The 13773-nt window shown below is 35.5% G+C and overlaps 1 protein-coding gene across 2 annotated transcripts in view; it reads right to left on the bottom strand.

Annotated features, from left to right (window-relative positions):
* Positions 1–13773, bottom strand: part of LOC145259144 (anoctamin-7-like) — a 577044-nt gene that overhangs the window by 244558 nt on the left and 318713 nt on the right. For both annotated transcript variants that reach the window (XM_080116843.1, XM_080116844.1), the window contains exons 3-4: positions 6708–7109; positions 1982–2057 (exon numbers count right to left, since the gene is read on the bottom strand). In XM_080116843.1, the coding sequence (XP_079972969.1) occupies positions 1982–2057; positions 6708–7094 (463 nt within the window). In that variant the 5' untranslated portion in view covers positions 7095–7109. The remainder of the gene's footprint in view (positions 1–1981; positions 2058–6707; positions 7110–13773) is intronic.

Below are 13773 nucleotides of genomic sequence, written 5' to 3'. Positions count from 1 at the left end.
AAAATAATCCAACTCGAATATGTGTTTCCTTTTCAACTTGAAATTATCTGACTGAAATAGAAATTAATTGCCAAAATATATCTTTCACTAGCACAGGGCAAGAACAAGATGAATGGGACAAAATGTACACAGGAATTAATTTGTTTCTGGCACCAAATCTTCTGGGTAAAAATCAGGTTATGCTTTCAGTGTGCATGCCACTGCTATTAATATGTTGACCAAATTACAACTCGGCATAATGCAAAATATTGTGTATACATATTGATATATCCCATGAAAGAGATATATTTGTTTGAAGTATTTTTTATACAAGTTCCACGTTAATTAGTCATCAAATTAAAAAAATGGCGGGAAAAAATATTCACTTTCTGTAATTAAAAGTCTTTCCAACATTCTTTGTTAGTTTTTGTTGCCATTTTTTTTTTTTTTACTTGTGAGGTCATTTCAAATCCTTGTCACCGCTTATATGTTCCACAAATGGAATTTATTTGTTTGAAGTAGTAATCTTCGCTACAGTATTCAAGTACTAATCTAGTAAGTTGCCTTACTGTTTTACGTTGTGGGGTTCATTTATATATTGTGTTCTGACGTGTCTAATATCTATTGTGGGGTTCTTCACTATCTGAACCCTAAGTTATCGTGTTGCAGTCTATTTTCTATTTATGTTCCGTGATCGTCTAAATGTGTTGCGTATGTGTGTGTCAGACATAAGATAAACACATACATATATTTCGACATACCTCATCAACTTTTCAACTGCATCGTTCGTCTTTTGGTCCACCTGGAATTCATCTATTCTTCGAGGGAAGCTGGAACCTGTTTGAACGAATGCATTTCACTCCAAAACGAGGGTTGGTTTTTTATATAATTTTTATTTACTTTCCAGGTGCCGATCGTAGAAGAAAGGAAAGTGAGTATCTTTGCTTGAGTGGTTAATTCTAGGTCTCCATTCTGAGACACATCAGCTCCCTCCCCAGTGAGGAAGGGACAACCTGTAAAACCGTCTGCCCTGCTCAATGTCCAAATTCCAACTCGACTCTACGTCCAGACAACCTGATCAGCTATTTTTAGAGCTTCTGGTGCACCTTGTATATTTTATAGTTTTGACAAGTTTATCAAGCCATAACGGCACATCTCATCTCGTTTAGCTTGCCAGTTAGATAGATAGCTAGATCGAAATAGATAGATAGCTAAATCAATAGATACACATAGATATATAGATAGATTGACAGATAAATAGATAATTTCTCGTGTTCCACAACTATATAACAACTGAACGGGTGTTCTTGGTCTAAGCTGGTATATCCTTAAGCATGAAGCTTATGGCATATCTTTCCGTGTCATGCTAAGTGGTTTTACTAGTTGAGATTTATGGCTTAATCAGCCAATCATATTTTTTTGTGAGAAGGAACTCGAATGGATGCTTTTTTAGAATCATAGTTATTTTCAAAACAAAAACACAGAATATTTTTTTAAAAACTATATGATATATGTACCCGTCAGGAAACAAAGATGTCATATTCCAAAAATTATATGAATTGATCAAGTAGTTTTTTTTTTTTATCTAAGAAAATTAAATTTTATGACGAAGGGATACATTAGGTTTTGATCCGTCATATTTTATAAATAAGGAGGAGACAACTCAATTCGAGCTATCGAGATCCAAATCAGCTTTGTAATGGCTACAATTTCCTATTAAAATTGCTAAAAATCGAAAAAATGTGATTTTCTATATTAAAAAAAATCTACTTGATCAATTTATATGATTTTTGGAATATGACACCATTGTTCCGTGACAGGTACGTACATCATAAAGAATATTCTGCAATTTATTTTTTTTTTAAATAGGTTTAATTCCAAATAAGCACCCACCGATACATTCATATTCATTCTATCACATATAAATAAAACCATATTTCTCATATAACTGCTACAAATTCTTCAACTTTAAACATCATTTTAAGAAAATCACAAAACTCACCTTCATCATCAGTTACAAAATATTTCTCTATGAATTTCTCGCAGCATTTATTTATGTTTGGTTTCACAATTTCTCCCTGGAAATAAAAAATAGAATCAAATAAAAGTTAGAGATGCAAATGTTCACGACAAACACTTTATAATGAGGCAGATTAGTTGTTAATAATATTGGAGCTGTGCACCCTACGCTAATTCTCCTAAATCTAAAAAGGAGATCCTACTTTTTTAGACGTTAAAAGCTTGAAAATATAGACCACAAAACTTAAAAACAAAATGAATACTATCTCTGTCTTGAAATCACATGATTTTGTCAACTTCCATTCTGAAGTCACCTCTGACCCTAAAGGTGTCACATAAACTCTTCCACTTGAAACTACCAGATCAGAATATCTGAAAATAACGGTTTACTAATTTATAACACATTAAACATTGATGTTATTGGGCTTTTTCTCTCTCTTTGCAAAACTCAATCATGTTCTGCAAAGTCGAAAATAAATACAATTTTCCTCTACAAAATGACCAAACCAAACAACATGAATAAATATTTAAAGATATAAATAACTTTTACTAACATGACCAGATTAGGCATCAAGTAACCCAAAAAGGGTTGATATGCTGTAAAATAAAACAACCAAACGACAAGGTTTTACATTCAAACAACGGCTTTAATACATGATGAATCATCAAAAAAAAATAGCAAAAAATTAAAAAAGAACAACAATATCATTGAAATTCACACGATTTTTCCATTTAAACAATCGCCTTTTGTTAAGTAAAATATGACAGAAGCCCCCAAAAATCAGATTGAAAACGAAAACCTTCTTGACAGTTATGCAATTAATTCTCAAAGACATTTCAAAACTTAACAGAAAATACACTAAGAACATGTTTTGGAATTTTTTAGATCAGGATTGACTAATCATATTATTTGGATTCTTAAGACTACTGTTCTCATCTTGAGTCTTATTTTCACGATTCATGAAGTAAAATTTATACTAGAATTGTCCGCAAAGACCTATAGTGTAGTAGATAAAGTAGTTTCTGGAAATTTCTGCCAAACTCTGGACTCTTTCAATGGATAATGTATTTGGTAAAGTACTTGGTAAAATTCAATTGTAAGTTATACCTGACTGGAGGCTGAAGATTCAATCCTCAGTGCAGGCGACACTCCAAATACAATTGTAAATTACTTAGGATTTCTACCCAGTCATACTGAGGGAACGAGATGATACTCTCGTTGATTAAATAAAGAATTCCATTCGAAAGTTAATGCAGATTCCAGAGTTCGAGAGAAAAATTCCTAAGTTTGACAGAAAGATTCCCAAGTTTGACAGGATACACCAAAAAGTTGTAAAAATAAAACTCAAGGTGCAACTCCAAATAACACGGGCACTAAGAACATATTTTTTATTTTTTATAATTTTAATCATCAATAATTAAAGATGGGTTTGTATTACTGTACACATAGATTCGAAAAAGTTGTCAAAAAACAAATATATAACAAGTAAATGTTATCAAAGGCAAGATAAGTTACTTTTCTACCAAACTGGATATATTTTTTTTGTTTTTATTCAATGTAACATGTTTATTCAGCTCGAAAACCATACAGTGTTTACTGATGTATTGGAAAATTCAAGATGGCGTCTGACTCCCTCTTTAACACGATAAGCTTGGGAAAAGGTGTTATAAATAAAAAACTGGATAAAATACTGTTAAAAACTCGCTCAATATATGTTACCGTGACATAGCTTGACATATGTTCGGCGGGTTTTTAATAGTATTTTTCTAGTTTTTTATTTATAACACCTTTTCCCGAATTTACCGTGTTAAAGAGGGAGTGAGGCGCCATCTTGAATTTTCGAATACATCGGTAAACACTGTATGGTTTTCGAGCTGAATAAACATGTTACATTGAATAAAAACACGAAAAATATATTCAGTTTGGTAGAAAAGTAACTTATCTTGCCTTTGATAACATTTATTTGTTATATATTTGTTTTTTGACAACTTTTTCGAATCTATGTGTACAGTAATACAAACCCTTAAAGATTAATAAAAAAAAAAAGTGTTATTCAGTAATTTTCTATTTTTTTTGCCTCTGTTATATATTATCTCTCTTCTGATGAAATTTTTAATATCACATCACAATCAATGAAAATACACCGGTTCATAAACGGAAGTTAATGAAACCATGTGACTTCTGTGCAGAGATTTCCTATTCCTCTTCTAGTAACACTTCAAGCAAACACTTGTAGGAGATCGTCCCCAATCGCGTTCAGACAGACACAATCTAAGTGAAGCAAGAAGAAATATCCATCTATTTATCTGTCTGCTCTCTCTTTTATCTTTGCAAGTGGCCCATCTTTTTTATTTTTTTTCTATGATTCTTCTTCCTTTGTAATAAATTTTTACAAAAAACTAAACATCAGCATTCGAGGGATTGCATCTACTATTGATGGGACGATTCAAATATTTTCCCAATTCCAATGCAATTACTGATTCTGATTCGTTTTAAATCCCTAAATATTTAGCTATAGAGTCTTTGTTTAATTTTAAAATTTTTCGTATCACCATAAAAACCCATGTAATATATGCGCATATTTTCGCAAGCATAAAAATATATAGATTAAAGTTTTACTGATAGTTAAAAACCAATAAATATTTAGCATTTGATTACTCTCACCCCAAATAAAAGTTCTGATTTTTATTATTCCTGATTCTAATTCCGATTAATCGTCCTAACACCACACCTGATCCATAGACGATCAAAAACCTGGATACAATGATGACGATACGGGTGTAAAAATGGTTTATACACGCATTAATAATTAAAAACGTAATACTTGCATATATTTCGGGTTTGCCACTCAAGCGAGCAGTGAATAATAGGTCCCACCCCTATTAGATCTAGGTAATAAAAATGCGAAGTTTTATATTGTTTCATATTAACGACCCTACATTAATAGCAATTAAGTTAGCTAGTGTGAATTTTGACATGGGTTACATTGAGTGTATGATAATAACCCAGACTTACAAAACAGAATTGTTCCCAGAAATAAGTGAAATAAAGTTGAGTCACAGCAGGTCAAAAGCTGTAGACAAAACAGTGATATCATGAATGACGTCACGTTTTTTTGAGTTAGGATAAACAAAGATTTTCAAATCAGTCTCTCAGTGGAAGCCATGTGAATGAGACACCGCCAATAATGTAGGATCTTGATAATCTAAGTGAAATGTTATTTCGATTTTTTTTGTCTGTGTGTGTCAATCATTTCAGTTAAGTTTTGAAATAATTAACTAAGGGAATAATAGTCGCTCTCCCCTGAGTCCATTATATTATCTTAAATTTCTTTATATAATTCTTTTTTATATTTATATCAGATGCATATCAATGATAAATATTTCTCATATGTTATATCTCCTCTCTTTGGTTTTCATACATAAAGTAAATTTCACAGTGTATAAGGATTATTTGATACTGGAGATATTCATAACCATACCCTATTTCCAAAGTGGTTTCTTTGGTTTTCATACATTCGTACCCTATTTCCAAAAGAGGGAAGATATAACATATGAGAAATGTGCGGATAACAGTCGCCATCAATCATTAGGAACGTAGTTTATAATGATTGCCCCAGATTTGCCTTCACCCCACACAGATTTGGGAGTGCGCAACGCTATATGTCACTGAACATATATGAGCTTCATACTTTTTCATGTAGATTGCCTAGACACAGTGTCCGCGGTATCCTCCTCTTACATATTAGGGACCCTACGTCAATAGCGATTAAGTTAACTGGTGTGAATTTTGATAAAAGTCACACTTAGTGCATCATGTCACCATAACTACCCAATCTGGAAACTTCAAAAACAAGAAACATACGCAAATCTTCATTGTCTTTTTTTGTTCTGCTTTCCCTGGTGCTCCACTCATCCTAGTTAGATCCTTTAAACTTTTCTCACTTGATTGTATTTTTAGAATATCCACACACAGAACTATTAATAACGAATATTTATTAGATTAAAAATGGTTTTACAAAAAAAATATCACATATGGTTATGACTTGTGGTGGTTTAATAGTGAAGTGATTCCTATGGACAGTAAAAAGCAAATGGCTCTAATTGCCAACCTTTTTTTTTCCACTTCGGTTGGATTCGCTTTCTTATTCATTTCCTAAAGTAAACTTTTTTCACAAGAACGTGTTAACTCAAAGTATTTTCAACCAATGAAAATTTCAAACACCAAAAAGTAATACATCTATGTGAAAGTAAAAAGCCAGTTCAATCTTAGAAACTCTTATAAGACCTGGTCAACAAAATCAGTTTTTTCCAAAATTCTCAAGCCAGGCCCACACTTTGTACAAAATTCCATATGTCTGCTCAACAACCCTCTCTGTGGTTTTGGCTGAAGGAAGCAGAAAGGGCAATGACTCACATGCCAGCTGTTTTCTTTTGACACACAAATTCTTACAAACTGAGTTAGGCAAACAGAAATAAATTGCTACTATACATGCATAACAAGAACAAGGTAAACCACGCTGCCAAATACTCACATACGTATGTGACCTACATATGTATTTCACACTATGAACATGTTGACATATTCTAAACCATGCGACTATTAACCCAACTTTATACATTTTTGTATGAAAGACTGAAAATTGCTTTTGTATTCTTATCTCTTGTATAATAGAAACGTTTGCTTCATCTCACGCACACACACTTACCTGAGACAAGGGTAACTGAAGTTTAACCTTTTCTGCTTCCATACACAACCTCTTAAAAGGGCAGCTCAATAGCTTGAACACTTTCCCTGCATACACTTCTTTGTCGATAAGAAATCCTTCCTTAAGGAGTTTGCTTTCAAATTTCTGGCGACATTCTTCTTGTTCTTTGGTCTGGACTTCTGGGTGGACCAACACGTAGTCAATAGTCTTCTTCTCAGGAATTAGGCTCTCTCCAAGCTTAGAATACTGTAATTCAAATGAGCTCAGCTTCTTCATATATTTTGGCTTGACATGTTTCCGTGCGGGGCGTTTCTTCTTCACCTTATTGGATATTTTTACTCCGACCTGAATCGCAGGCAAAAAGGACACCTCACCTTTTTCCTCCATCTTTGTTACTGGATTCTGAAAGATTAAATAATAATAAAATTATCCGTTATTGATTCTCAAACTTTTTGAAGATCGACTATACATCATCATCATCATCATCATCATAATATTTTGTTTAATGTTCGTTTTACATGCTGGCATGTGTTAGATAACTTTTACAAATGACTCTCAAGCTAACCAATTTCTGGCCAGGTCTTAATTTATCCTTCTTTCTCCCAAGATTTCTTTGACCTTCCCCTGTGAATTGAAACTGTTATCTTAATTGTTTACATCTCCTAACCCAGAACTCTCATATGTTCTTTCAACATTACCATACCATCGAAGTCTCCTGTGCAGATTTAATCTTCCTCTGTGCTTATCAGATCAAATCCTGTCTTTATCATTCTTATAACATTTCTCTCCATGCAACACATGTCCTCAACCTTCACTGTCCAGATTCAACTTCCATACATCATCACGATGTATACACATGACTGATAGACTCTTTCTTTAGTCAACAATGGTAATTCTTGTTAGTAATAGCAAAAGTTCTTTGAACTTACATCATTCACTTCTAACTCTTTCAATCAAACTAACACCTGCTCCACTCTGTACTCCACTGGTATCATCGAGATAATAACACTTCTGAACAACACCAACAACATCACCATCCAAATATACTTTCTTCACATGCGAAACAGTCTTAGAATTTCTAAATATTTAAGAAAATGCTTCAAAATTTTCAAAAGGGTTTTCATAAAATATTTTAATGATATATATATATATATATATATATATATATATATATATATATATATATATATATATATATATATATATATTCTCGTTTTTATAAGGAGATGAAACTATTATTAAGACAGAATATTCATTTATAATATTTTTTGGAACATTTATTTTAGTTTACAAATACTTGAACATTCTCTTTATATTTTATTATTTATTTATTTATTTTTTACATGGAGGTAACCACTTATCAAGGCCTGGAAGCCACTCAGGAATAAGGGTTATTGCGTGTACAGTAATCAATGAGATAGTATTGTAGTAATCATTAGTATTGGAGATTTGATAGAGTGTATTACTTAAGGGGGCGGTTTGTCAGGAATTTGTTTATGTTGGACTTGAAGACATCCAAGTTGTAGTCAGGTAGGAAACAGGCAAACCGAAGAGAGTTCCACAGTCGTGCACTTCTGAGAAAGAAGCTCTGCTCATGGAATCTACGTTTGGATTTAGGCACAGATAAAGAGTGGGGAAAATTATTGACAGTAGTTTCAGCCAGACGGGTGTTTCTCATGAAAGATTGGCGAGGGGGGACGAGAGATTGGAGCTCAGATGAGCACTTGCCATGGAAATAACGATAAAACAAAGACAGGCTCGCAATGTCTCTTCTGTGGGAGAGAGGCTGCAGGGAAGAGAAAAGGGCATCCCCCACTAAGCTATGAAGTCTATTTTGTATTCTGCCAAGGCAGGATAGGCTGTTTTTAGCAGCTCCTGCCCAGATGTGGCAGCAGTACTCCATCCTTTGACGTACTTGGCTTTTATACAGATAGAGAATTGCATCAGTAGTGAGATATCTTCTGGAGCAGTAAAAGGATCCCACCATTTTCCTAGTGCCCTTGGCAACAGACCTGATGTACGTGTTCCATTTCAGATCAGGAGTAAAGGTCAAACGCAGAAGCTTGTCAAAACATGGAGCTTCCCCAAGACAAGAGCCATCCATTTCAATTGATGCCAGATGGGGATCAGAGCGTTGATGATGTAAAGATAGAAGCTTGGTTTTGGATGCATTAAAAGTGACCAGCCACCTCTTCCCCCACTGTACCACATGCTCAAGATCAGAGGAGAGAGAATTAGAGAGAACTTTGTCATTTACGGCCTTTGATGTGTTGCCACAGATGATTGTGTCATCAGCATAGATGTCAACGAATGATTTAAGTATGTGTTTTGGGAGATCATTGATGTAGATCAGGAAGAGAGTTGGGCCCAGGATGGACCCCTGAGGGACTCCAGCATTAATACTGTGGGCCTCTGATTTCTGCCCATCAACCACTACTCTTATGAACCTATCAGAGAGAAATGTTTAAATGATTGAGAAAACATTTCCAGTGATACCGTAGCTAGAAATCTTGTGAAGTAGGCCCTTATGCCATACCTTATCGAAGGCCTTCGATATGTCACGAGCAATTGCCCTCGAAAGGAAGCCTTTGTCAAGAGATTCACTAATCTTATGAGATATAACCGTTAGCACATCTGCTGTAGATCTTGCGGAGCAGAAACCATATTGCATGTCACTAAGAAGGTTGTTTCTGCTGAGGTGGTTGACTACTTCTTTATTTAATATGGATTCCAACAACTTACTTATGACACACAGGAAACTTATTGGTCTGTACTGAGAGGGAGATGACATTTCACCTGAATTCTTAAATACAGGGTATACTGATGAAATTTTCCAGGGTGTTGGAAAGCACTTCTCCTTAAGGCAATGCTTAAACAGCTTTGTAAGTAGGGGGCAAGTTCTGGTTGGAGCTTTTTCAGCACTATAACTGGAATGCCGTCAGGGCCAGTTGCTTTACTGGAATCAAGGTTCTTGATTAGCTTGGCGACATCACGCACAGATATTTGTATGTTGCATAGCGTGTTGTCTGTTATAGGAGGAAATATGGGGAGTTGATGGCCTTCGTCGCATAGGGTAGAATTAACTGCAAAGTTCTTGGCAAATAATCTGGCCTTGTCTGATGCTGACGAGATGACCTCAGGTCCATTGATGATGGTTGGGATAGAACGCATGCTTCTGTTCAGGATCCTGTTTGCTATTTGCCAAAACTGGTGGGAACCAAGCCGCTGCTTAGCTACTTTGGATTTAACGGACTGAGCATATAGCTCTCTTGCATGTTTTATTACTCTTTTACAGTGGTTGCTGGCAGTCCTGAAAGCAGCTTTAGTCTCAGTACATCTATTACGTTGGTAGCCATGGAAAAAGTGATTTCTGTGCGCGATGGCAGCAGCACATTCTGGGGAGAACCATGGCTGGCTGTTAGGTTTTTGTTGGAATTTTTTGGATTGTATGAATCGGTCTATGCCTACAATTAACCATTCGGTCAGGTCTGATACTATATAGAACACATCCTTTTTAAACATGGAATGCAGAGGTAGATCAGATATAAATGTATGTATCCCAGTCAGCCATAGAGCATCGATATACACTACAGTGGAGAGGTACGTCTGAAGACTTATTACATTTCATTTTTATCTTAATTGCTACAACAGAGTGGTCAGAGGATCCCAGAGGAGATAGAAAGGAACATGAACATAGCACAGGGGAAGTTGTGAGGAAAAAGTCTAGAAGGCTTGCATACTGACCGGTAGTATCGGGCACACGGGTGGGTTCGTGAACAATCTGAGTGAGGTCATAGACAGCGACAAAATCATGACAGAACCTCTCCTCGTCATCGGTCTTATTTGAGTGGCTCAGCCATTCCACATTATGGATATTGAAGTCACCGCAAATGTGAATGTTAGCCGAAAGATGAGCATACAGGATGTGGTCAATTTTCTTAGATATGCCCTTAAAGATAGTAACCCTACTTTTGTGGGGGCGATAGAGGGCAAATATAAATGTAGTTGTGTAAGCTAGTGCAACCCGGAAGCACATATAAGGTAAATTAGGGTCTTCTCTGGAGATATCCTTACCACATGGAAAGTCATCTTTAATGTAGGCACATATTCCATGCCCATGGCGATCTTGGAGGTCAGATTTAGATGTTAAGTTAGAGTATCCTTTAATTATGAATTTGTCTAGGGAAGTGGTTGGCCCTATGCCAGTTTCACTTTGAAAGAATATGTCCGGTTTCATCTCCTGTAATTGTGTTTCAACCTCTGGAAGGTTGGAACGTAGACCCCTGATGTTGGAGAAGGAGACTTGGTAGTAGGGGTCTACGTTGGAGGATGGGGTTCTAGGTTTATTTGTGTTTTTTTTGAGGGGGGGGAGATTTGTCATGTTGATGTTTTGGGATTTGTGGAGCAGGTCGATAGACTTGGTTGGAGCAGGACAGAGAGGGAAAGTAAGAGAGAAAAAGACAAGAATTTTTTTTTTTTTTTTTTGTAGCACATGATAAGGTAAAGCCGTAACAATTACCCACTACTATGGCATCGAGAGGCCCCACCAGAAACTACTGTATGGTCCAGAATCCATTCACCAAATGGCAATACAGCAGCCCCGGTACTTTGCACCTGCTGAGAAGACAGCCTCCTTAGTGGTTAATCCAAGGTCCAGGACTATCAGGCTGATAATGTCAGCCCAGATGAAATGTTTATCTCCAGCACCCTTACTAGTGACATGACCACAAGGATAGACATAGAAACAGAAATTTTCCGACATCTCAGGCTACTGTTCACAAAGTACTACCGACCTGGAAAGCAGCTTTTTCTTCACCCTTTTGTCACAAAAATCACTCATCTCATTGGAAATGAAGACTGAAGCACAGAAAAGGAGAAGCGAGAGTTACTGGAGCTGCCAAAGCACATCCACGTGCATTATCTACTCTCCATTAAAAAAAGAAATGGAAAGAAAAAAAAAAGGTGAGAAGGACTTATTAATATCTACTTAGGAGAAGTCCGTTGCCCCATTCCCAGCTTAGTATAGTACTTGAAGATAGTCTCCCCTCCCATGTTAATGCATGGATACTTTTTGCCTTTATCTACCTCGAGCTAGTATGTTCGAGCATTCCAACTCCACTCTATAATAAATCTGCTATAATTTATCAAATTACCCATAATAAATATGCTATATTTTATCAAATTGGAAAGTCTGGTTATTTTAACTCGTTTAAAAAACTGGTTAAGAAGTAATACCTTTATGGTTACATATTAAGTTTAGACTAGCTAGAAGTAATGCATACTTTAGAGAGAAAAAAAACCGCATGTTTTGGAGTTCAGATAATATTCAGGTATAATTTGGGAAACTTTCAATTTCATGGGAGACTTTTTTTTCTCTCGTTTTAAATATAAGAAAAAAGTATTGGTTAATAATAGTATTTTTGACAAAAAAGATTTAGGAAAAAAAAGATAAATAAAAAGAAAACAAGTTGCAGACTATTTCCTCATCGTTATATTTGTTGTTTCATGACGTTTCGGCCAACTATTCCTGTGGCCTTCATCAGGTGGTTAACCGCGATGGGATAGGAATGCTGAATCTTTAAACTATACCCTCAGCAGTTACTGCCTTCCATAGTTGTTGTTGTCTCACCACGTTTTTGGCCAACTAATCATCTGACCGGCTTTGGGTAGGATTTATACCGCTATCTTCACACAATACTAACCTGGAACTGTACCTACACCTCATCCTCTTCTTTCCTCTCTCTCTCTCTCTCTCTCTCTCTCTCTCCCTCTCTCTCTCTCTCTCTCTCTCTCTGTCTTTTTCTCCTCTTTCTTTGACTTATTCATACTATTCCATTCCTCTCAATTTTGTCCTCATGAGGCGACAACAAAAACAGAGAAAATATCGGGCATTACCTCCTCCTTTCAAATAGGAATGGGTTTATTGGCATCATCATCATCATCATCATCATCATCATCATCATCATCATCATCATCATCATCATCATCTACCACAGAAGTGTGAGTTTCAAACGAACATTTTATTTAAAAAAAAAAAGTCTAAGCGGCTTTAATACATGTCACTTGGATTGTTTCGTTTGATTCGTACGTGTATTTATTTGTAAAACAATGAGTGAATTTGTCAACATCATCATTATCTGCCGCAGAAGTGTGAGTCTTAAACAAACTTTCTATTTAAAAAAAAAAAGGGGGAACAAGAAGGAAAAAGGACAAAAACAGTCCAGCCGCTTTAATCGCTGATCGTTTGGATTTTATTTGCGACGTCCATTCATTTGTAAAGTTGTACAAGCATTTCAACGAGGGACTGTCTCTTCTACAAATTGTTTGTATTGGATTTTTTTATGTCAAACTCATTTAATCGTACCCATCACCATCATTGTCGTCCTGATCATTGAGTATTTATAACTTTTGGAATGTTCCTTCATGTGTATTTTACATGTATATGTATGTGTACATATGTATATGCATATGTATGTATATGCATATATGTGTGCCTCTACGTGTGTATGTTTGCATGTATGTTCACATGCATACGTATGTTGGCGTACATCTGTATGTATGCATGTGTTTATTTCCATGTATATGTGGGGTGGAGAGGGCTCCCATAAGCCTTGGTGAAGGTAACCCCTCTAGGAGAAGCAAAAAAAAACATAAAGCAGGAGACCAGTACCCGCATTAAGCTAGTCTGCAGTTTGACTTGTTGCTGGCTATCTTGCTCTTTCTTGTTGCTGGATGTCAACATTTTGAACCGAAAGAGATATTTAGCTATCGTACAAAGCTAAAACTTTGTAGCATCATCTTTGTATATATACTCCCTCAATGTCTATAAAAAAAAAAATAGTCCTGTGGCGATGAAAAAGTTGTGACGCGTGTAGGCCTGAAATGCTGGACGCATGTAATAATTAATCTGCCATCATTATATGTATTTATGTATATATGTATGTATATGTGTATGTATGTTTATATATGTACATGTGAATGTATATGTATGTATATCTATGTTTATATGTATGTATATATGTATGTGTGTATAAATGTTTGTGTGTATATATATATGTATATATAT

The sequence above is a fragment of the Euprymna scolopes genome, chromosome 34 (genome assembly GCF_053919585.1).
Source record: "Euprymna scolopes isolate OS-2025 chromosome 34, ASM5391958v1, whole genome shotgun sequence".
Classification (NCBI taxonomy): domain Eukaryota; kingdom Metazoa; phylum Mollusca; class Cephalopoda; order Sepiida; family Sepiolidae; genus Euprymna; species Euprymna scolopes.
This window is presented reverse-complemented; position numbering and strand designations above follow the sequence as displayed.